Raw genomic sequence first — 17,295 nt, forward strand, 5'->3', positions numbered from 1 at the left:
AAAATAAAAAGTACCTCCAGTACTGACTCCTTATACAACCACTTAAGTTTTTTCCTATACTCCAAAGACGAATCAATACTTTACATACACTTTACGCAATGCTACTTGAGAATGAGATCTTGCTTATAAGAAGTAACGTGAGCGCGATATTATCTTCATTATCAGAAGTGATAGCGACAATAGGAACTCTCTGAGTTATCAAGGTATTAGGGAAGTTGAAGAAGTAAGGTCGTTACCTGTTGAAGAACTGAGTATAGAAGAGTAGGATCGTTACATCCAGGTACAAAGTGGTACCTAGGCATTAGAAGATTTTTAAAACAATAAGATAGCAGAGCTTGCAAGAGCTACATGTAGAAAGCATAGTTGACACTCTATTTAACAAGGTGGTATTCTGTATGCCTACAAAGCCAGGACCATAGTAAAACTAAAAGAGCAGGAAAACACAGAAAAGGCTCTCGAGAAGGGACAGCATGTGCTGGATGATGTGAAGAAGAAAGCAGAAAACAAGGTGATAAAACAACGGAAAGAAATTTCTAAACAAATGTGAAAGACCATAAAGGAGAAAAATAGGCAGAAAAAAAACATCAGACACTTTTGTCTTGTGAAATTGGTGGCTTTATTGTTCATAATTCTCTTCATCTAAATTAAAACTATCGTTGAACTGTTACTTTTGTTGAACTGTTCAGCACTCCTTGGGAGAGCCGCCTTCTTCGAAGGTCGCTTAGCGTCTTCGAAGGGGTGGGAACCTTGGCACGGTTATTGGTTGGCGCAGGTATTTTTCTCGCAGTTGGTGCGGGTGAGCGCGCTCTAAGATATCTTCGATGACTACGAGGCCAGGGGTTCTACGAGGCTTAAAAGGTGAAAATCTTGAATAATCGCCGAGGATTGTCACAAGTTTCTTGGCCTAGAGAATTACAAAATAGAAGGAAAGGTCCTTGAGTTCATTATGAGGTGGGCGAGGGGGGATTCGCGATCGGGGTAAGACTGGTGGCGGTCCGGGCCGGGCCGGGGGAAACCGGGGAGACGCGCTGCATTGCTGACCTACCCGGCGGTAACACCACATCGGTATGATATCACCCAAAGAGATCTGATTTGAGATCTGTGAACCCTTTTCGCAAAGGCGAATTCTGCGTACAGTACACAGTGTTTTCCCACGAACCGACCTGGCACGGGGCCTGAGTTGCCACGGGGAGGCGCTAATTCATCCCGCGATCGTCAGATCTGAATACAAGAGAATATTGGCGCTCTTAATCGTGCATAGTGGACGAAATGTAATGTGAACTAGCGGAAAATCAAATGATATAGTTGAAGGAGAGAAGGAATTGGTAATATTCAAGATTTCTCGCAACTTCATTCACACTTCAACCAAAAAATGACTTGATTCGAAAACCCAGAGGTAAATAGACCAAAACACAAACCAAAGCCCGCCCCCTATTCGCCATAGGCCTCTCTCTTTTTGCCCACGACATTTCCTCGCAAGGTAGAGGAGCATCGCCATGGGGAACGTTCTCCGGGATTCCCCGTGATAAACAAATACGAAACTAGCACTCCCAGTTACTGTGAAAGCCGTTTTTTCGCACAGTGGCTAGCCTATCTGGCCGATAACAAGAGTATTCTGCTAACAGTCACGCTATCGGAACTGGGTCAACCAGGTATATTTTCCTGCCACATGCACAAAGGGCGCTTTCGCTCTGGGGATGTTTCTAAGCCTATAGTCTATGTGAGTGATCATCTATGATGGTTAGCCCGGTAGTCTATCTAAGCCTCCGATTGCTGCTGTCTTCCAAGTTATCCTATCTCTAGTTCGTCCTCTTCGTTAGCCTTTTCCTTCCACCGTACTGATCCCCCACAGCAATTCGCGACCTCCCATCCCGGAAGAGTGTTAGCTGGCGGATGGTGTCCAATGATAATTCGGGGGTAGATCTTTAGATAGGGAACAACCGCGACGGGGTAGATCGGGTATCGATAGATACAGTACGCCCACAGCTTCCCAGACACTTCCAGCACTGAAATACCTGACGGAGTAGACGAAGGGGCGGCACGAACAACGAGAGGAGTGATTTCAATCAGAAGAGTTATAACATCCGCCAATTGTAGCCAGAGTTTCAGCAAGGAAGAAATACGGTAGTGTGCGGTGCGTCCACGGAGCATTTGGCAAAGGAATCCTTGTATCAATGGAGCAAATGAAATTAATGAGCGCGAGTGATGGGCCATGACCACCGCCTTCTATGATGCCTATCCTAAACACTGGTCGCTCAACGAAGTTCGTCAGTAGTAGCATCGCATGAAACCCGTTGTTTGTTGGGCACGAAGGGGGTATACTTACAACCTGGATCCAGTATACCCGCTGATAAACTGACATGGATTTGATCCTTTGGAGAAGGGAGTGCTTGAGCTAATGGGAAATCACAACAGATAGGAATTGGGAGTACTATCGATAATGGATACAGCTAGTAGAAGAGTTGGTCTTAAAGAACTGCGCCTAAGATTATCTACTAGTGATCTCGTTGCACACACAACGCGGACACCTGTAATAGAGGATATGATCTTTCAACAAGTGTCACGGAAGTTTCATCCCAAACTGACACTAATCTAATAGGACCTGTCTCAATAACGGTTCGGCTGGTTCCGGTGGACTAGATCCGATGTTTTAATCGTAACTGACAGCAAAGATTAAAACTTCATTGGGGGTATCATACTTGGGCATTCTAAAAATATCCGGGAATCTTCGTACGCCTTCAGCGTCAGAAACGCCGAGATTTCTGGATACTTTCGGAATGGCCAAGCAAGTGGGGTGCGGGATATCTTACAGCTTGAGGACTAAACGTGATATCTTTAAAATGTCTCGAAGTCTAGTGAACTACTAGTATGATACAAACTTTCCCCCCAAGGAAAACCTGTCTAGGGGCCAACGAGCTACTACATCACCAGCTCCCCCGCTTTTGTCCCCCGATCGGGGCCAACCGGTCGAACAGTTCTCCAAGCGGAGTAGCCGTCGCACCCTTAATCTCTCATTCTTCTCGTTACAACCTCCAACCTGTCCACAACCTCCCTATACATCGACCACCCAAAAATCAACTTACCCTTCCAATCCACCAAACTTCTTCAACTCAATAATGCCCGTAATCGAAATAGAGAAGTCCTACTTTCCCAATAGATCCCTCTCAGAATACTGCTCCGTAGCACACACGGCCAAGGGGTAGAAGTGATGTAGATGTATCCCCTTGCCCTAGTTCTGGTCTTAAATTCTACAGTGCCAAATGGGGACCGCTTCCTGCTCTTTTGGGGGTACGCCGAGGCGGTTCTTTGCTTTTTCAGAACTAGCTATAGCTCTCAGCTTATCGGCACCCAGTGCAGTGCAGACATCGGTTTTATGGTGTCTTTAGAGAAGTTGAGAAAGTGCTTTCAAGTGTGTTTCCTGTCCTTTTCTTTGTATCCATGTTTGTGTTGCTAGAGTATTTTCAGGTTGGGTGTTGCTGCTAGGGAGACGTCTGTGGAAGATACCTCCTGGCTTGACGTCATCCATGATTATGCTTGCTGGGGCATTTGGCACTCGAAAACCCGAGTGGGGTAGTGAAGAAAGAGTGGCTTTACTAGCTAAGCTGATACGTAGGAGGGTTACCGTTAGTTGCGCATTAGTAGAGACGCCCTTCAGGGTGGTGCTATTGCCCTTATGTCGGCGCCCAGCCAGATGAGTGGGGTCAAGGAACTTGCATTCATAGTCCGAGAAGTTCTCGGTTGTGCCAGGGGACTATTCGGGGGATAATTGGCCCACCGAGGACCATTCCTGCAATAAAGTACCTATTTTGATGAACATGTGTACTGTACATCAACAAGCAGCGATGCTAATAGCATTGAGGCTGCGAGCCCTGCAAGCTTTAGATGCAGGGTATTCTCCGGAAATGGTGGAGTGGGAGGTAGTACTCTAGAAATATCAGTAAATATTCCATTATAAATGCACCGGGAAATTTATACATCGAAATTCCGTCCCAGCCATCAGCAATATAACAAATGTTATGCATAATCGGCCTCTCCTTCTCCCATATCGCCACCTCAACAAGCCTGTTAGTCTTATCGTGGGTTGGAGTTGCGGCCTTTCAATTCGCAACTTCCTTCGCATTAGAAGCGCCATGGCAATGCCTATAGGATCGACCACAATTACACCAGATCTCGAAATAAAATTGTCTGCCTCCTGTTCAACGGCTTCTCCATGGCACTTTCGGGAGTACCCATTAAATTGTTGTGGCCGCGAGTGTGTCTACGGTGGCTTTCTCTAAACCGCGAATTATCATAGGTATCCATGAGAGCTAATGAGGCTGGTGGGAAGAGGTATGTTCTCGGCAGAGGCCATATGATCGGGGTGATTGCCGTATATAGAGTCGTTCACTCTTCTCTGGCGCAGCGTCAAAAAATGGAACGCGGCCTCAACCCGGCTACCCGAGTACTAGGACTAGAATGATCCGATTGGAAGAGTGAGAAGTAACACTTATTCTTGACTTAAAAACACGTAACTTAACAGGAAAGACAGAAGTAATTCCAAAACATGTGACTCCGAAAAGTGTCTCCCACCCCCCACGCCGGCCTCCGCCTCCCGACAACCCCCCTAATGCAACAGAAATAAAGGTATCGTACAGAGTACACCATGTCCTCCACAGCCCCAGATAACGAGAGAAACACATAACCATCCCCACAACTTTCCACCACGGCACCCTTGCCCCGAGCACCTCCCTCATCAACAGCAGCGCACACTCCTGGAATCATACAACCTCGAAGTTTTAGAAGAGCAGATGACAGCTCGGATTATAGAGAATCCAAGGAATCCCATTCTCTTGATAGGAGCAACCTCCTTATTCCAACCCGCCCTTCTTCCTCCGCTTCTTGCAGTTCATCTACAGCCTCTTCCTCAAACTCGCGCATAACATCATCAAAACTTCGCAAATAAACCTTTATAGGTTGAAGTAATAAAACGAGCGTCCCTTGTCTATCGACCACGTCGATGGGGAATACGCGATTCGTCAGAGCGCTGTACACTCCTAGCATCAGGTTGCTCGGAAATTGCAACTCCCTGGCGAGCGGCTTAAGTTTGCGCAAAGCCTTTTTCCCGTTAGTTGTGCGTGGGTTTTTGAGAGTCTCCCCGAAGGCATCCAGAAAATCGAATATATTGATGAAGACCCTGTGAAGAATCTAAAACAAGATGTATTAGTAGAACTTATAACCCTCTGATTGGGTCCCTCGTGGAACGTACCGTTTTTGCGTCTCGCTTTCCCACATTTTGCTGTCCGTTGCCGTATAGCTCGACAAATACTTGCCAGGGCGTTAATCCGGTAACTCTGCAGAAATTACCGAGTTGCAAATTGAATACCTTCTCTACAACCGCATAGAACCCATTGCGCAATTTCAAGAATTCAGGAGATATTTTCCACCCCCGACGCTCCTCTATGCTCGTAGGCCTCCCACGTTCAAGACTCAGACACCGCAACCACTCTCGTCTCTTGGCATCAGCCAGTTTCTTGAATTCAAGTTCGTGCAGGTCACCCGAGTATTCATACCCAGGGCACTCCCGAGCCCTCAGCCAATCCGCTAGAAGATCTTCCTCTAGGGTCCCCGGATTTTCAGAAGTTGTAGGCTCCGAGGTGCTGTACCCCGATTGCCCCCTCGCATCCAATGCCACCGCGTCATTAAATTCTCTCGTGACCTTCGAGAGTCTCGCGTTCCCCCACCCCCTCAGCCCGACAAGACGTTGAAATTCGGATTGCACAGGCTCATCTATGTCGTAGGTGAATAGTGAGTATTCGTATCTTCTGAAAAACTTTATGACTTCGATGCCAACTGAACTTCCGCTCCGATCTAGCTCTCGAGAGAGAGCAAGAAAAAATTCAGTTTCGTGATGACTAATCTTGGAGGAGCCCCACTGCCGTGCTTCGCAGAGACGATCGAATTCTTTGCGCGGGGGTATATCCGGGTCGTAGGTGTATCTCTCAAAGTCGAATTGTTCGAAAAATTGAGAAAGGGGATCCTGCTCTTGAGAAAGAGCAAGCAAGAATTCAGCCTTGTAACGTCTGATCTTGGAGGGGCCCCACTGCCGTGCCTCGCAGAGTCGCTCGAATTCTTCGTGCGCGGGTATATCCGGGTCGTAGGTGTATCTTTCAAAGTCGAATTGTTCGAAAAATTGAGAAAGGGGATCTTGCTCTTCAGGAAGCGCAAGCAAGAATTCAGCCCTGTAGCGTCTGATCTTCGAGGAGCCCCACTGCCGTGCTTCGCAGAGGCGATCAAATTCTTCGTGCGCAGGTGCATCCGGGTCGTAGGTGTATCTCTCAAAGTCGAACTGTTCGAAAAATTGTCGAAGGGGGTCAACTATTATCGGCATGGCTGGCAGAATGTGAGATCCTGATTTCGAATTATCTCATTTGGAACCCAAGACTTGGGGTAACACACTAACAAAGTATTTCCGCTGGTGCGATCCTGTTGGAAGGCTGGTGGGATTTTTCTCGTGCAGCAAGTGTAAAATACTATTCTTCTACCAATATTCGTCCATAGCAGTGCGTACGGTACTTGTCTGCCACCCATATATTAAGGAGGTAGTACTTTACCAGCCCCCCACGGGAGGCCTAAATATTTCACCTAACCCTGGATTTATTCCTGGAACGCCTTTTGGTGTTGTGCCAGTATCATAGTACCGCCACCGGCACAGGAACAACCGGTTCGATATTTAGTGATCCAGGGACTTGCATGGCTTGCCATCTCATTGTACCCCTAAAACAATCAAAGGACACATGGCTTGCCATCTTTTCCAGATCCAGAATTCAGAAGCGGGCAATGATATTCACCAACTTATCATTACTTGGGTGAGCGAGTCCATTTTGGAGTCGGGAGAGTGGCTGCATGAAAACGGGAGTGTGAATTTGTACCTGAGACAGGACTTGGCCTAGAATAGTAACTGTGACCTCAAGGCAAAGTGTCAGTGCAAACGCAGCACAGTATCATATTGGTATACCCGTATGAGGGTGGAGAAGAGTGGCGGCTTCTTACTTTGCCATTTATAAAGTGTTCAGACATCCGTCGCCAATATAGCTACTAATAACTGATGTCAGGGTGTCTGGATACCTTATCCCTTAGTCCGTCCAGCGGGACCAAGAAATGGGCTCTAAAAGTCCCAGTTTGAATTTATTTCTAGTTAAGGAATGATAATTTCCAGATCTTGTTATTTTCCTAACCAGGTTTCTCGGGCAGGAGAGCACCACCCGCCGGACTAAGGGGTAAAAGGCAAAGTGTGATGATACAGCAATATGCGACAGCCGCTGCCAAGACGGGAGGGGATTCGCGAGGCTGGAATAGACAGGATTGACGCACACACGGCCAAACACGTCCTCGAGTAAAGGGGCGGCGAGCGTGACACTAACAGGGCAGCTACAGAGTCTGTCCAATCATTTCATCCAGCTCCCCAAGACCCGCGAGAGACCACTTTGTCCCTGTTTGTAGGTGCTCAAAAGCACAGGTTGTGGCGTGGTCTCCCGCGGCTAAGATGCACAACTGCCAACACTTAGTTTCACCTTAGGCAAGCTTTCGCACAATACCTACTTACTCTCCTCGTATCGTTATGGGCCTGGTAACCGCGGCGGATATGTGCCGTGCACCACGAGTTCCTTCCCAACCCAGAGGTAACCGATCCGTACTAGAATTCCGCCACAATTCAGACTTGAGAGGGCTCCACTTAATCAGGTGCGGCACCATAAAGGGAAGAGGCGTATCATAATATGATGAAGGATCTCAGACCACAATCGCAACCTAAACCTCAACCCCACGCATCAGTACGATGCCTGCAGAGCTGGGTCAATGGAGGTGGCGGTACAAGTGAGATCACCGTGGGTGAAGCACAAATGAGCAGGAAGAATGGAGATCTAGACATTCAAGAGATATATAACCTCTCTCCAAAGCAATTAACGTCTCTGGAAAACAAATAAGCCAACGAACCACAGCGAATGCACTGAATGCACAGACAATCCGGCAATGACAGGAACTCTACAGAAACTCTGGGGAAGCAAGGGAGAAGTTTGCCATCATCACGCCCCAGACAAGCCATGCCAGGAACCAATCCCTAAGGGTCCTTTTGGAAACAACCGTTCTGTTCCCTTGCCCCATGCAAATTGACCGTTTCCTTCCGTTTGACGATCGCTTTTACTCGTACAACACAAACGGTCGCAAAACGGAACGGAACGGCTGCACCCGAACGGACCCCTATACTCGGTGCCCTACCGCATGCCGAACGGAAATCTTCATCAGGGGCATGACGAAATTGGGCGGGTGTTGAACAGGGGTACCAGTATTTTATGGGCGAAAAGTGAATTCGGAAAGGTAGGGTAAGGAAAATTTCCTGGCAAACTGACCCCTGTTCGTCACCCGCCCAGTTTCGTCTTGCCCCCCCCGGTGAAGACTATAACACCAAACAATAAACTTAACCAGACACCTTGATACTGGGTGTCTAATGCCCGTACCTATAAAGACAACAAACCAACGCCGCTACCCTACGGGATTTTTAGGCCATACCTTATCATGGGTTTCCCTGTATTCAAAAACCCTACGCACTTAGTCCCTGCCCGGCGCGCCCAACTATGATATCATAATTGTCATTGAGGAAAAACGCCACTGCCCTCTGCCTAACACCATAGGATGTGGAAGCAGCTATCATACCCATAACTGCATATCTCAGTTGCCCCAATCCCCCATGCATAATTCACACTTTACGGACGTGTGTGAAATATGGCTCACCAAATGTCATCATCGGCGATCACTCGCAAGGCGTTGAAGCCAACCTTTAGCGATGTTGGAATGCGACGGAAGCACGTTCGGCCTGGCTCGGAATATCTGGAAGCATCGGGGAGCATCCCTATGCGTATTGGTAAAGTACTCTATGGCGCATATAGGGATATATAACTATATAAGGAGTCAAGACTCTCTCCTCCGCCAATCTATTCCTCCCCGTATCTCGGCATACCCCTCCTTTGCTTTATATTCGTTCTCCAACACGCGATACTCATATGACGAAGCACAGCTCGCGATGTATCAGGAGCTCCTTCAACTGTGGTACATCGTGCTATTCCTGCTCCTTTGAGTGATGGTGATTCCGAACTGGGGCATCACGTTCACTCACAATCCTGCCCACCACTGCCGTGACAATCCTTACTGTAACCGCCTGGATAGGAACTCGTTCTGCAGCACTCTAGGACGGCACATGTACACTAACTGGTGCTTTGTATATAAAATGACATGTTCCCAGAAAGTGCCCATTCAATACGGGTATTTCTCTCCCATTCGCTGTCAAGCTGCTACGCGTCTGTACGGAGAGACAGACCTGTAAGTAAAAGTCACTCCTTTGAAACAGCAGTTTCCTGACGAACAGGTTCTCAAACCCCTCAATGGTAGTCAAGCCATTGCTTCGCGGGGCAGGATTTCACTCTCGCATTCTAAAGAAGGGGGTTTACTATATGACAGAATGGTTCCCTTCCGCGCACACACCCACGTCTACGAGAGGGCCATTTCACGGATATAATAGACATGCACAGACATCCCAGAGGACACAGATAACCACTCTACATGCCAAGAAATCCCTCGCCAACTCACCTGCAATGAAAAACATACTCCGTAGTCACAAACTGCACGAAACCGACAACGAAGCCGATGGAAACCGGTATACTGAGAAGGGATCCATCCAAGAATCCTGTGGGATAGGGAGATGGCCGCCGAAATAGCCGCTTAGGGCTCGCTTCGGAAAACCCGGCGCCATGAACCCCCGGCCACCCCCGGGGATGGGTTGGGGCTGGGCAGGCACCTTGGGTGAAAGCGCTCAACTCTGCGCTATGAGACGACAGGGTACCAGTAGATCGCGGGTGGTTTTTTTTTTTTGTTAAATCCTAGAATCTATTTGCTTATAGGTGCAAACCTCCACTATAAGAGCACAGCTCGGCTAAAGCATGGATCCTAGATACAAGGGCACCTCTGCAATAACCGCCCCACACCCCCGATTTAGTCCTTAGACATGCTGGTCAAAAGCCTCCTCCACAGGCCTAGGGGAAAACAAGCCAGCCCAAGTCCCTCTGGTATGGGACCAACCGCACGTCAGCCCCCATGAAAGCTCCTTCTGCACAAAACAAAAAAAGCATAAAACAGGACTGGTAGGAGCCAACAAGAAAACCCACACCGTATTCTCTTGAGAAAGGAAAAACAAAGGAAACCCAACAAAAGAAACCACCTTGATAAAACATATTCCCCATTTTTCAGCCAGTACAGCCTTGGCGAGCAGCTAGGAATATAGGGGAGAACCATGATCCGTTCGTTTCTTGTAGTGAAGGCAACCGACCTAGACGTGTTGGCCTCTAGAGGAGAGATCGCTTATGGCTAGTTGGACGGGGGCATGACCGGAGGCAGTGCAATACCAATCACGCATTGCCAAGTAACCCAGACATTGGTAGAGTAGCAAACCCAACCGAGTAAAAACCCAAGAAGGGCGGAGAAGCATTTGAAACCTCACACAGCTTAGCCGAGGTGGCCACCATGGAGGGAGGAAAAAGGCGGTGAACCACAGTCTGGTGAACAGGAGCAAAGCCCAGTACCAGAAAGGGTGTATTTTATTGAGCCTCACGATGAGTTTTAAGTGTCCAAGCCTATGAAGCTATCCAGTTCAGCGAGGAAGGGGGATCGTGAGGCATTTCGTAGAGTTTTACCCCGCTCCACCTTCCTAAACAGGAAGGCGAAATTTGGGGTCAGGAAAATAGCGGACGAGAAGCTTGAGTAGATCGCGGGTGGAAAGGGTTGGCACTTGTACTCGTATCGGATGTGACTTCAATTTCGTTCCGAGTATCGGTATGGTAAGATTCGAGACCGTGACAAACAGGGATCAGGAATAAATTTTTTTTTGTTACCCTACTTTGGTGGACTCACTTTTCTTTTTGCCTTCCAAATGCCGGTACAGTCCCCCCCCGTTCTTCATTGCCTTATATTCGTCATGGCCACGTTGGGGACTACAATATGCCGGTACTCGAGTTCTCGTACAAGTACTGTCGATTCTTCACAAGCCGGCACAAGCTCCGCCCCCCCCCCAGTCCCCTGGTGCCTTGCGACACCCCAAACTGCTCTGCTCACGGCGTAAAATGTCTCGGGGTTCGCTATCTCCCGTAAGCCTCTGATCACCGGGCCCAGAAACAAGAGCTGATGAGAAGATTATAGAGCTTTTTTTTTTTGGCATGGTATGACTCATTATTTGGTATGATACCGGTACTCGCGATTCCGTGAACTTGCCAAATCAAACCTATCGTGGGCTGATGTGGTGATTTCCGCTGGTATGATTGTAATATGATTGCCGTAACTCAGTGCCTGGCCCCCTAACGTGCGGCATGTTCCTTGAATCCCTGGGGGAGTTGGCACCCCTCAGCCAAATGACGCCCAACTCCCGGCAATCGGAGATCTGGCATCATGCTTTTTCTCCCGCATTCTCTCGATCGAGTCAGAGATATCCGTTTATTCCCGTTTTGCCCTTTTTTCTTCTTTCTTCCGTTCCGGCCTGCTACGATAGGAATGCCTCGTTGTCGACGGATGTAGGGGGTTTGGGCGGGGGGAAGAAAGAGGTTAACTTATCAGATAGTTAGATCGCACCCTTTGATAAGTTGCACAGTATTATACTCCTGTGCATAACGCATAATAAGAGACTCAAATAGCAAGTAAGCAGGGTCACCCAATATATCGTTGGTAATCATGTTCATAATATAAAAAATTAGTCACCAAATATTCTAGAGCATCTCGTAACACAACATGCAACCAATAATCATGCAATGCACCATTGCAAGGAAAAAAAGAAAGGAGAAAAATCAAAAAGAGAATTCCGACGGGACCGCTAGCCCTAACACGGATTTAAGCATAATATATCATACTCATATATTATTAATGCTGTTCCGAACCCTGTTCCTCTTCCTTGTCTCCAAGCTCATCTTGACTGGATTTCTACTCTCAAAGATCTCGGAGATTTGCTCGAGGGTATGCCCTGCCGTCTCGACGAACCACATCCAGATGACAAAGACCTCGAAGCAATTCCATCCGATGAAGACAATGTAGTACCTCCACCCGATAGCCTCCATGGCGACCGGCGCAGCGAAGATATTCACGCACATGGCAATGTTCACGAACAAAAAGTTGAGCCCAGAACCCTTAGCGCGAGTCCTTGTCTCGAGAACCTCGGTGCTGTAGAGCGTTTGCAGAGGAGTATACGCCCACGAGTATACCATACCAAATATATAGATGAACGCGATAACAGCGTACGAAGCACCCTTTGAAGTTGACGAGACAGCGGTCCCCGCGGTGATGATGGAGAAGCAGACTACGGTGAAGGCGGTGGCCACAATGAGCATCGGCCTACGACCAAGTTTGTCAAGAAGGGTTGCGCCCCAGATGGCTGCAAACATGCAGAATACCGGATAGATTCCGTTGAGGACGAGACGGGTGTCCGAAGAGTCGATACCCGTCTGCTGGAACATTGTCGGCATGTAGTATGATACGACATTGTTTCCGGACCATTGACCAAAGAAGGCAACGGTGGCTGTAATCCATTAGCGACTCCATGTAATTCGCTGGGATGCGGGGCGATGCTCACCGACGAGACCAAGTCTGTATCTGGCTGCTCGGGTGTTTACTAGATCGCGGTAGTCCCACCATATTTTATCTGAGCATTCGGTTCCAATTTGCTCACTCATCTCTCGGAACTCAGCCTGCACGACCGAGGAGTGGCGATCGCCTTCGCCGTGGTATTTAGCTAGAATCTCGATGGCCTCCTCGTCCCGGCCCTGAGCGATTAGCCAACGGGGGGATTCTGGTATGAAGAAGATAAGAATAGCAACTATGGCAGGAATGGCTCCCTGAACGACAGTCGGAGTCCTCCATGCCCACGAGTTATTCATGTGGCGATTGCTACCGACACAGCACCATCCCGCAACTATGAGGTGAAATTGGGTCAGTTAGGATTTGGGGACGAGCGCTCGGGTGGGAGCACATACTAATAGAACCCACGTACCAGCAGACATTGTAGAGGCCAGCCTGGGTGCCCCGGTATTTTGGGTGAGATAATTCAACAGCGTACGCTGGGGCAGAAGCACAAGCGATCGCCGCGCCGAATCCAAGAATGAACCTCCCCCCTTGGAATTGTCCTACTATGATAGCTAAGATGTTAGTTGTTTCTTGGCATTGAAAAACATTATGAAAAAAAAAATTGGATCCTCACAGCCATTGGCAGTGGACTGCACCGCCGTTCCAACAACCACAATTGCACAACCAACGAACATACCCCAGCGCCTTCCATATCCGTCTGCGAGCCACCCAATCGCTGGGAAGGCGGCGATTTGTCCCAACTAGCGTTCATTCCATTAGTTTGATGCGCGTGGAAGTTGAGGACTGGTTATGCAAGATACTTACGTTGTAGATGATGAAAACTATCCCAGTACTGGAGCCCTTACCGTTCAGACCAAACGACCTCTGATACTGTTCCATGTCATTCACAGCGCCCCTTTACATCAATGAGTTAATATAAATCCGTGATAGTTAGGGGTGAGACCTAGGGAAGGGAGGGGGTAGGGAAATCGTCAATGATACTTACATGAGAGAGCCATCGTATCCGTTCATGGTCGATACCAAGTAACTCACAAGGAGACAAAAGTAAAGCTTCAACGAATTCCTGCTCAACAGCGATGACTTGTTCTCTTGAACTATGGCGTCGATATTACTTGGTGCAATCGCGTTTTTCCCCGAGTCGTTAGAATCCCCCTCAAAGTTCTCGATGTCGGAGAAAATTGTCTCCCCGGACCCCATTGCGGATAGATGGTGACCTTTTGGGTTCCGAGTGGTATACTTCTGATCCACTGGCGAAGATTCGGCTTGATGAAGTAACTAAGAATTCGGGACGGGAGGTGATGGCTAGGTTTTATTACCCCCTTCCAAGAGACGGCCCACCCCGGTGAGTCGAGCGTCCCCTTGTGATATCAACCGTTTTTTTCAAGCCTTCCCATTTCATTATCATTGTTTCGTCGTGCTAAGCTTCAGGGGCAGGGCTGGATGAAAAAAAAATCAGTGGATGGTGGTACTATACCGGTACTCTACAGTGATATTGTAACGGCTTTCCCTTTTCCTCACCATGTAATGCGCGGCCGTCTCACACCGTTCTGGTTTAGTTACCTACTCAGGTAGCCCGCAGCAACCCCTGCCCCCACGATGAATTTCACCAACGGTGCGCCGAACTTTGCCATCCGTCCATAGTCCATAGCTTAGTCTTGCTGGTACTGTACTGTACTTTTATGATAGTGGTAGAATAAAGGGTTCACCCATCTCCATTTCGGGCCAGCTAGACATTCCAGTGTTTTCAGTTGGTCCCTAGCTCCTCCCCAGAGTCTACTCGAGTACTGGTATAGTATGTATTAACCTTACTGCAGCGCTGCCGGGACCAGAGCACCACAATTCTCCGAAATTGGATCCCTCCCAACGAGGCCCGAATTTGACGCACTCGGAACTACGGAATGAAGACCGGAAGTACCGGCACCTAACTACCGCCACAAGATGAGAGACTGTCGTTCGTCCCCTTGAACAACGAAAGTTTTTATGACGAAGGGTGAAAAAATCTTTACCTCTCCCGTCCCTGGAGTATCCCATCCTTCATTACCATCCTTCATTATTCTCGAGTCCCCATGAGGTTGGGCTCCTTTGAAATTGATAATAGTGAGTATGATACTGTAGTCTGAAGGGGCAATGTACCGTATGGTATAGTGCCCTGTGAGTACTGTGCAGCACAGCATAATCCCGGAAAAACAGGGGTAAATGTGCTCCCCCCAGGTTTTCCATACAAAATTCCCATTTTCAATTATAGTAGCTGCTAGAAATAACCGTGACAAATCCCTTCCGCCGATCCTCAAATTCTGATAAAGCAATATGAGGGCCACCCACAGGGAGTCTGTCATTCCAAGTTCCTCAATTTTTATTGACAGCTCTATATACCAATACATATAGACATGGAGTTGGCCAAATTCATTGTTATGCAAAACCCCAGACAACTTGGCCAACTTAGCGTGGATTTTGGCCTTTTCCTTCGGAGTTCTGAAGATTTTGCAGAACAAACCCCTGTACCCTGACATCTAAGAGTAACGGTGTGAACCTTTAGTTAAGAGCTCTCTCGCTCTTTGCTACTGGATAGGTGGGCGCTAGCATCGAAAACCAGTGTCCTGTATGGAATCCCAGGGCATGTTTCTTTTGTTGCTAAGCTCGGGGGGTATAATACCGGTACCACGGTGGAGGCTTTCCCAAAAACTGTCTATAGGGGGGTGGTACGTCGGGCTCGTGGACTTTGACTGGCACTATAACCTCCTAGTTGACCTGCGCTCGAGCAGCGTAGGATAAGCTGCTGATAGAGGACTGTGTACTGGTAGACTAATGCGACGATGAATGTGGAGTGGAAAAAAGAAATATAAACCTGAACCCGGTCAAGGGAAGAGGCGTCGTCTAGAGGTGCTGATGACTGGTTTCCGCATGCCTTCTGGGGGGAAAGCCGGTACTCGAGTAGATGAGCCCGCGTATGCCATATGTTAAACTTTCACGTGGCGAGCTCTCCGCCAAATAGAAAATTCTGCTCGCACGGTACTGGGGGGAAACCCTGACGAAACACTACCACAAGCCAGTAACCACAAGCCAGTAACCACAAGCCAGCAACCACATCATACTCGTAGAGTAGAGTAGAGCACCATTACGTTTTTATGCAGGCTAAACCAGATTCTGATGCTCGAGTGATACCCGATGAGATTTGTTTTTTGTGTCAGCAAATACTCGAGTAGTCGGGCGCACTTCCGAAAGGAGAAGTGGCTTGTATTACTGCACCTAGAAAACCCTTGTACCCTAGGACACGCCACAACGAGCCAGTGGGTGCGACGTCGGTGTTGGGGGCGGAACATCATGATTACTGGTTACCCAGACCAGTACAGTCGCACCCCGCTGTCCCGGACCCCGCTCTCCCGGATCCCCCATTGTCCCGGACGAAATTCTCTGAGATCTGAATTTTTTTGCACCAGAACGTACCCCGTTGTCCCGGATAATGCGCTATCCCGGACAGATTCTGCGGATTTTGGCCATCCGGGACAGTGAGGTGCGACTGTATGAGAGAGATCCTTGTCTGGTGCTGGGCTGAAAAGTAAGGATGATGTAAAGTACAGTCGTGTCTGAAAAGTCTACGTACTCCTCACGGCAATGGCACTACAACTACAAATAATGATATTGACCACAACAAAAAAAAAAAGATATGAGTACAATTTTAAAATAGATAATAGTAGAAATAGAAAAAAACAGTTTCCCAATGCTACCATTTTGTATGGCTTCCATCTGCATCTAATACAGCCTGAAGTCTCTCAGGCATCCTCTGAATCCATCCATCAAATGTCCCCTGGGGAATGAGGTCCCACTCTTCCTTTGCTGCCTGAAATAATTCAACAGTACTATGGAGCCCTCTCCCAACCTTGGAGAATCGCTTTCTGAGTGCTCTATTGAGATCTGGTGAGTTGGGAGGCCAAGCCAATCTTTGATATCCACAGTCCTCTTGCAATTTTTTGTTTTCTGCTCCATTATGCCATGATGCATTATCAGCAGCCATATAGATGGTTTGAGGAGCTCTGTCTATAGCTTCTATGAAGGGGATGAGGTAGGGTTGGTGAATCTCAGTTACATATTGGTAGGAATTGAGACCAAGTCTGTCTCTTTTGCTGGTCCTTTCCTCCTCAGTCCTCTTTCTCACAAGAATGAGCTCAGTTCTCCCTCCATGCATCATTGCATCATATACACCTATGTTGGTGCGCACTGACTTAAAGCTAGGCTTTAAGTTCTTTTCTTCCAACTCTTCACCTGGTCTAACTCTGATCTTTCTTCCTACTGGATTTAAATCATATTCAATTGTGGCTTCATCTACAAAAACTACCCATTTCCAAGCTCTTGTCCAGTTCCTCCTCATTCTAGCAAACTCCTTTCTCTTCTCCTTCTGTTCTTTTCTCCAAAAAGACTTTTTCCTAGGTATTCTGAGCTTAAATCTAGCTTTTTTAGATATCTTGCTAACAGTATCTTTGCCAAGTCCAATATTGGCTTTTTGAGTAATGTCTCTTAGAGCTAAATAAGGCTCAGCATTAATAATATCAAAAATTACTTGCCTTTTGGTATTAGTAATCTTGGTTGGTCTGCCAGATCTGGGGGCATCATGAGTGTTTTCATCTCTGGATTTCACATTTTTGACTACTA

General features: G+C 47.9%; 3 protein-coding genes; all 3 read right to left on the reverse strand.

The window, feature by feature from the left end:
- Positions 1-4,433: 4,433 nt before the first annotated feature.
- GSTUM_00005612001 (uncharacterized protein) lies at positions 4,434-4,679 on the reverse strand (the record flags this gene model as incomplete). The annotated part of the gene is made up of 1 exon (XM_002837723.1): positions 4,434-4,679. One exon carries the CDS (start codon positions 4,677-4,679, stop codon positions 4,434-4,436), a length of 246 nt encoding a protein of 81 aa, XP_002837769.1.
- A 3-nt stretch (positions 4,680-4,682) lies between these two features.
- GSTUM_00005613001 (uncharacterized protein) lies at positions 4,683-6,521 on the reverse strand. XM_002837724.2 has 2 exons: positions 5,246-6,521; positions 4,683-5,184 (listed from the first exon to the last, which is right to left on the reverse strand). The coding sequence occupies exons 1-2, from the start codon at positions 6,365-6,367 to the stop codon at positions 4,801-4,803; spliced, it is 1,506 nt and encodes a 501-aa protein (XP_002837770.1). The 5' UTR covers positions 6,368-6,521; the 3' UTR covers positions 4,683-4,800.
- A 5,400-nt stretch (positions 6,522-11,921) lies between these two features.
- Positions 11,922-13,845, reverse strand: GSTUM_00005614001 (uncharacterized protein; the record flags this gene model as incomplete). The annotated part of the gene is made up of 6 exons (XM_002837725.1): positions 11,922-12,583; positions 12,638-12,976; positions 13,038-13,190; positions 13,262-13,388; positions 13,453-13,543; positions 13,634-13,845. 6 exons carry the CDS (start codon positions 13,843-13,845, stop codon positions 11,922-11,924), a joined length of 1,584 nt encoding a protein of 527 aa, XP_002837771.1.
- Between the last annotated feature and the right edge of the window lie 3,450 nt (positions 13,846-17,295).

The sequence above is a fragment of the Tuber melanosporum genome (assembly GCF_000151645.1).
Source record: "Tuber melanosporum whole genome shotgun sequence assembly, scaffold_2, strain Mel28".
In the NCBI taxonomy this organism is placed as follows: Eukaryota; Fungi; Ascomycota; class Pezizomycetes; order Pezizales; family Tuberaceae; genus Tuber; species Tuber melanosporum.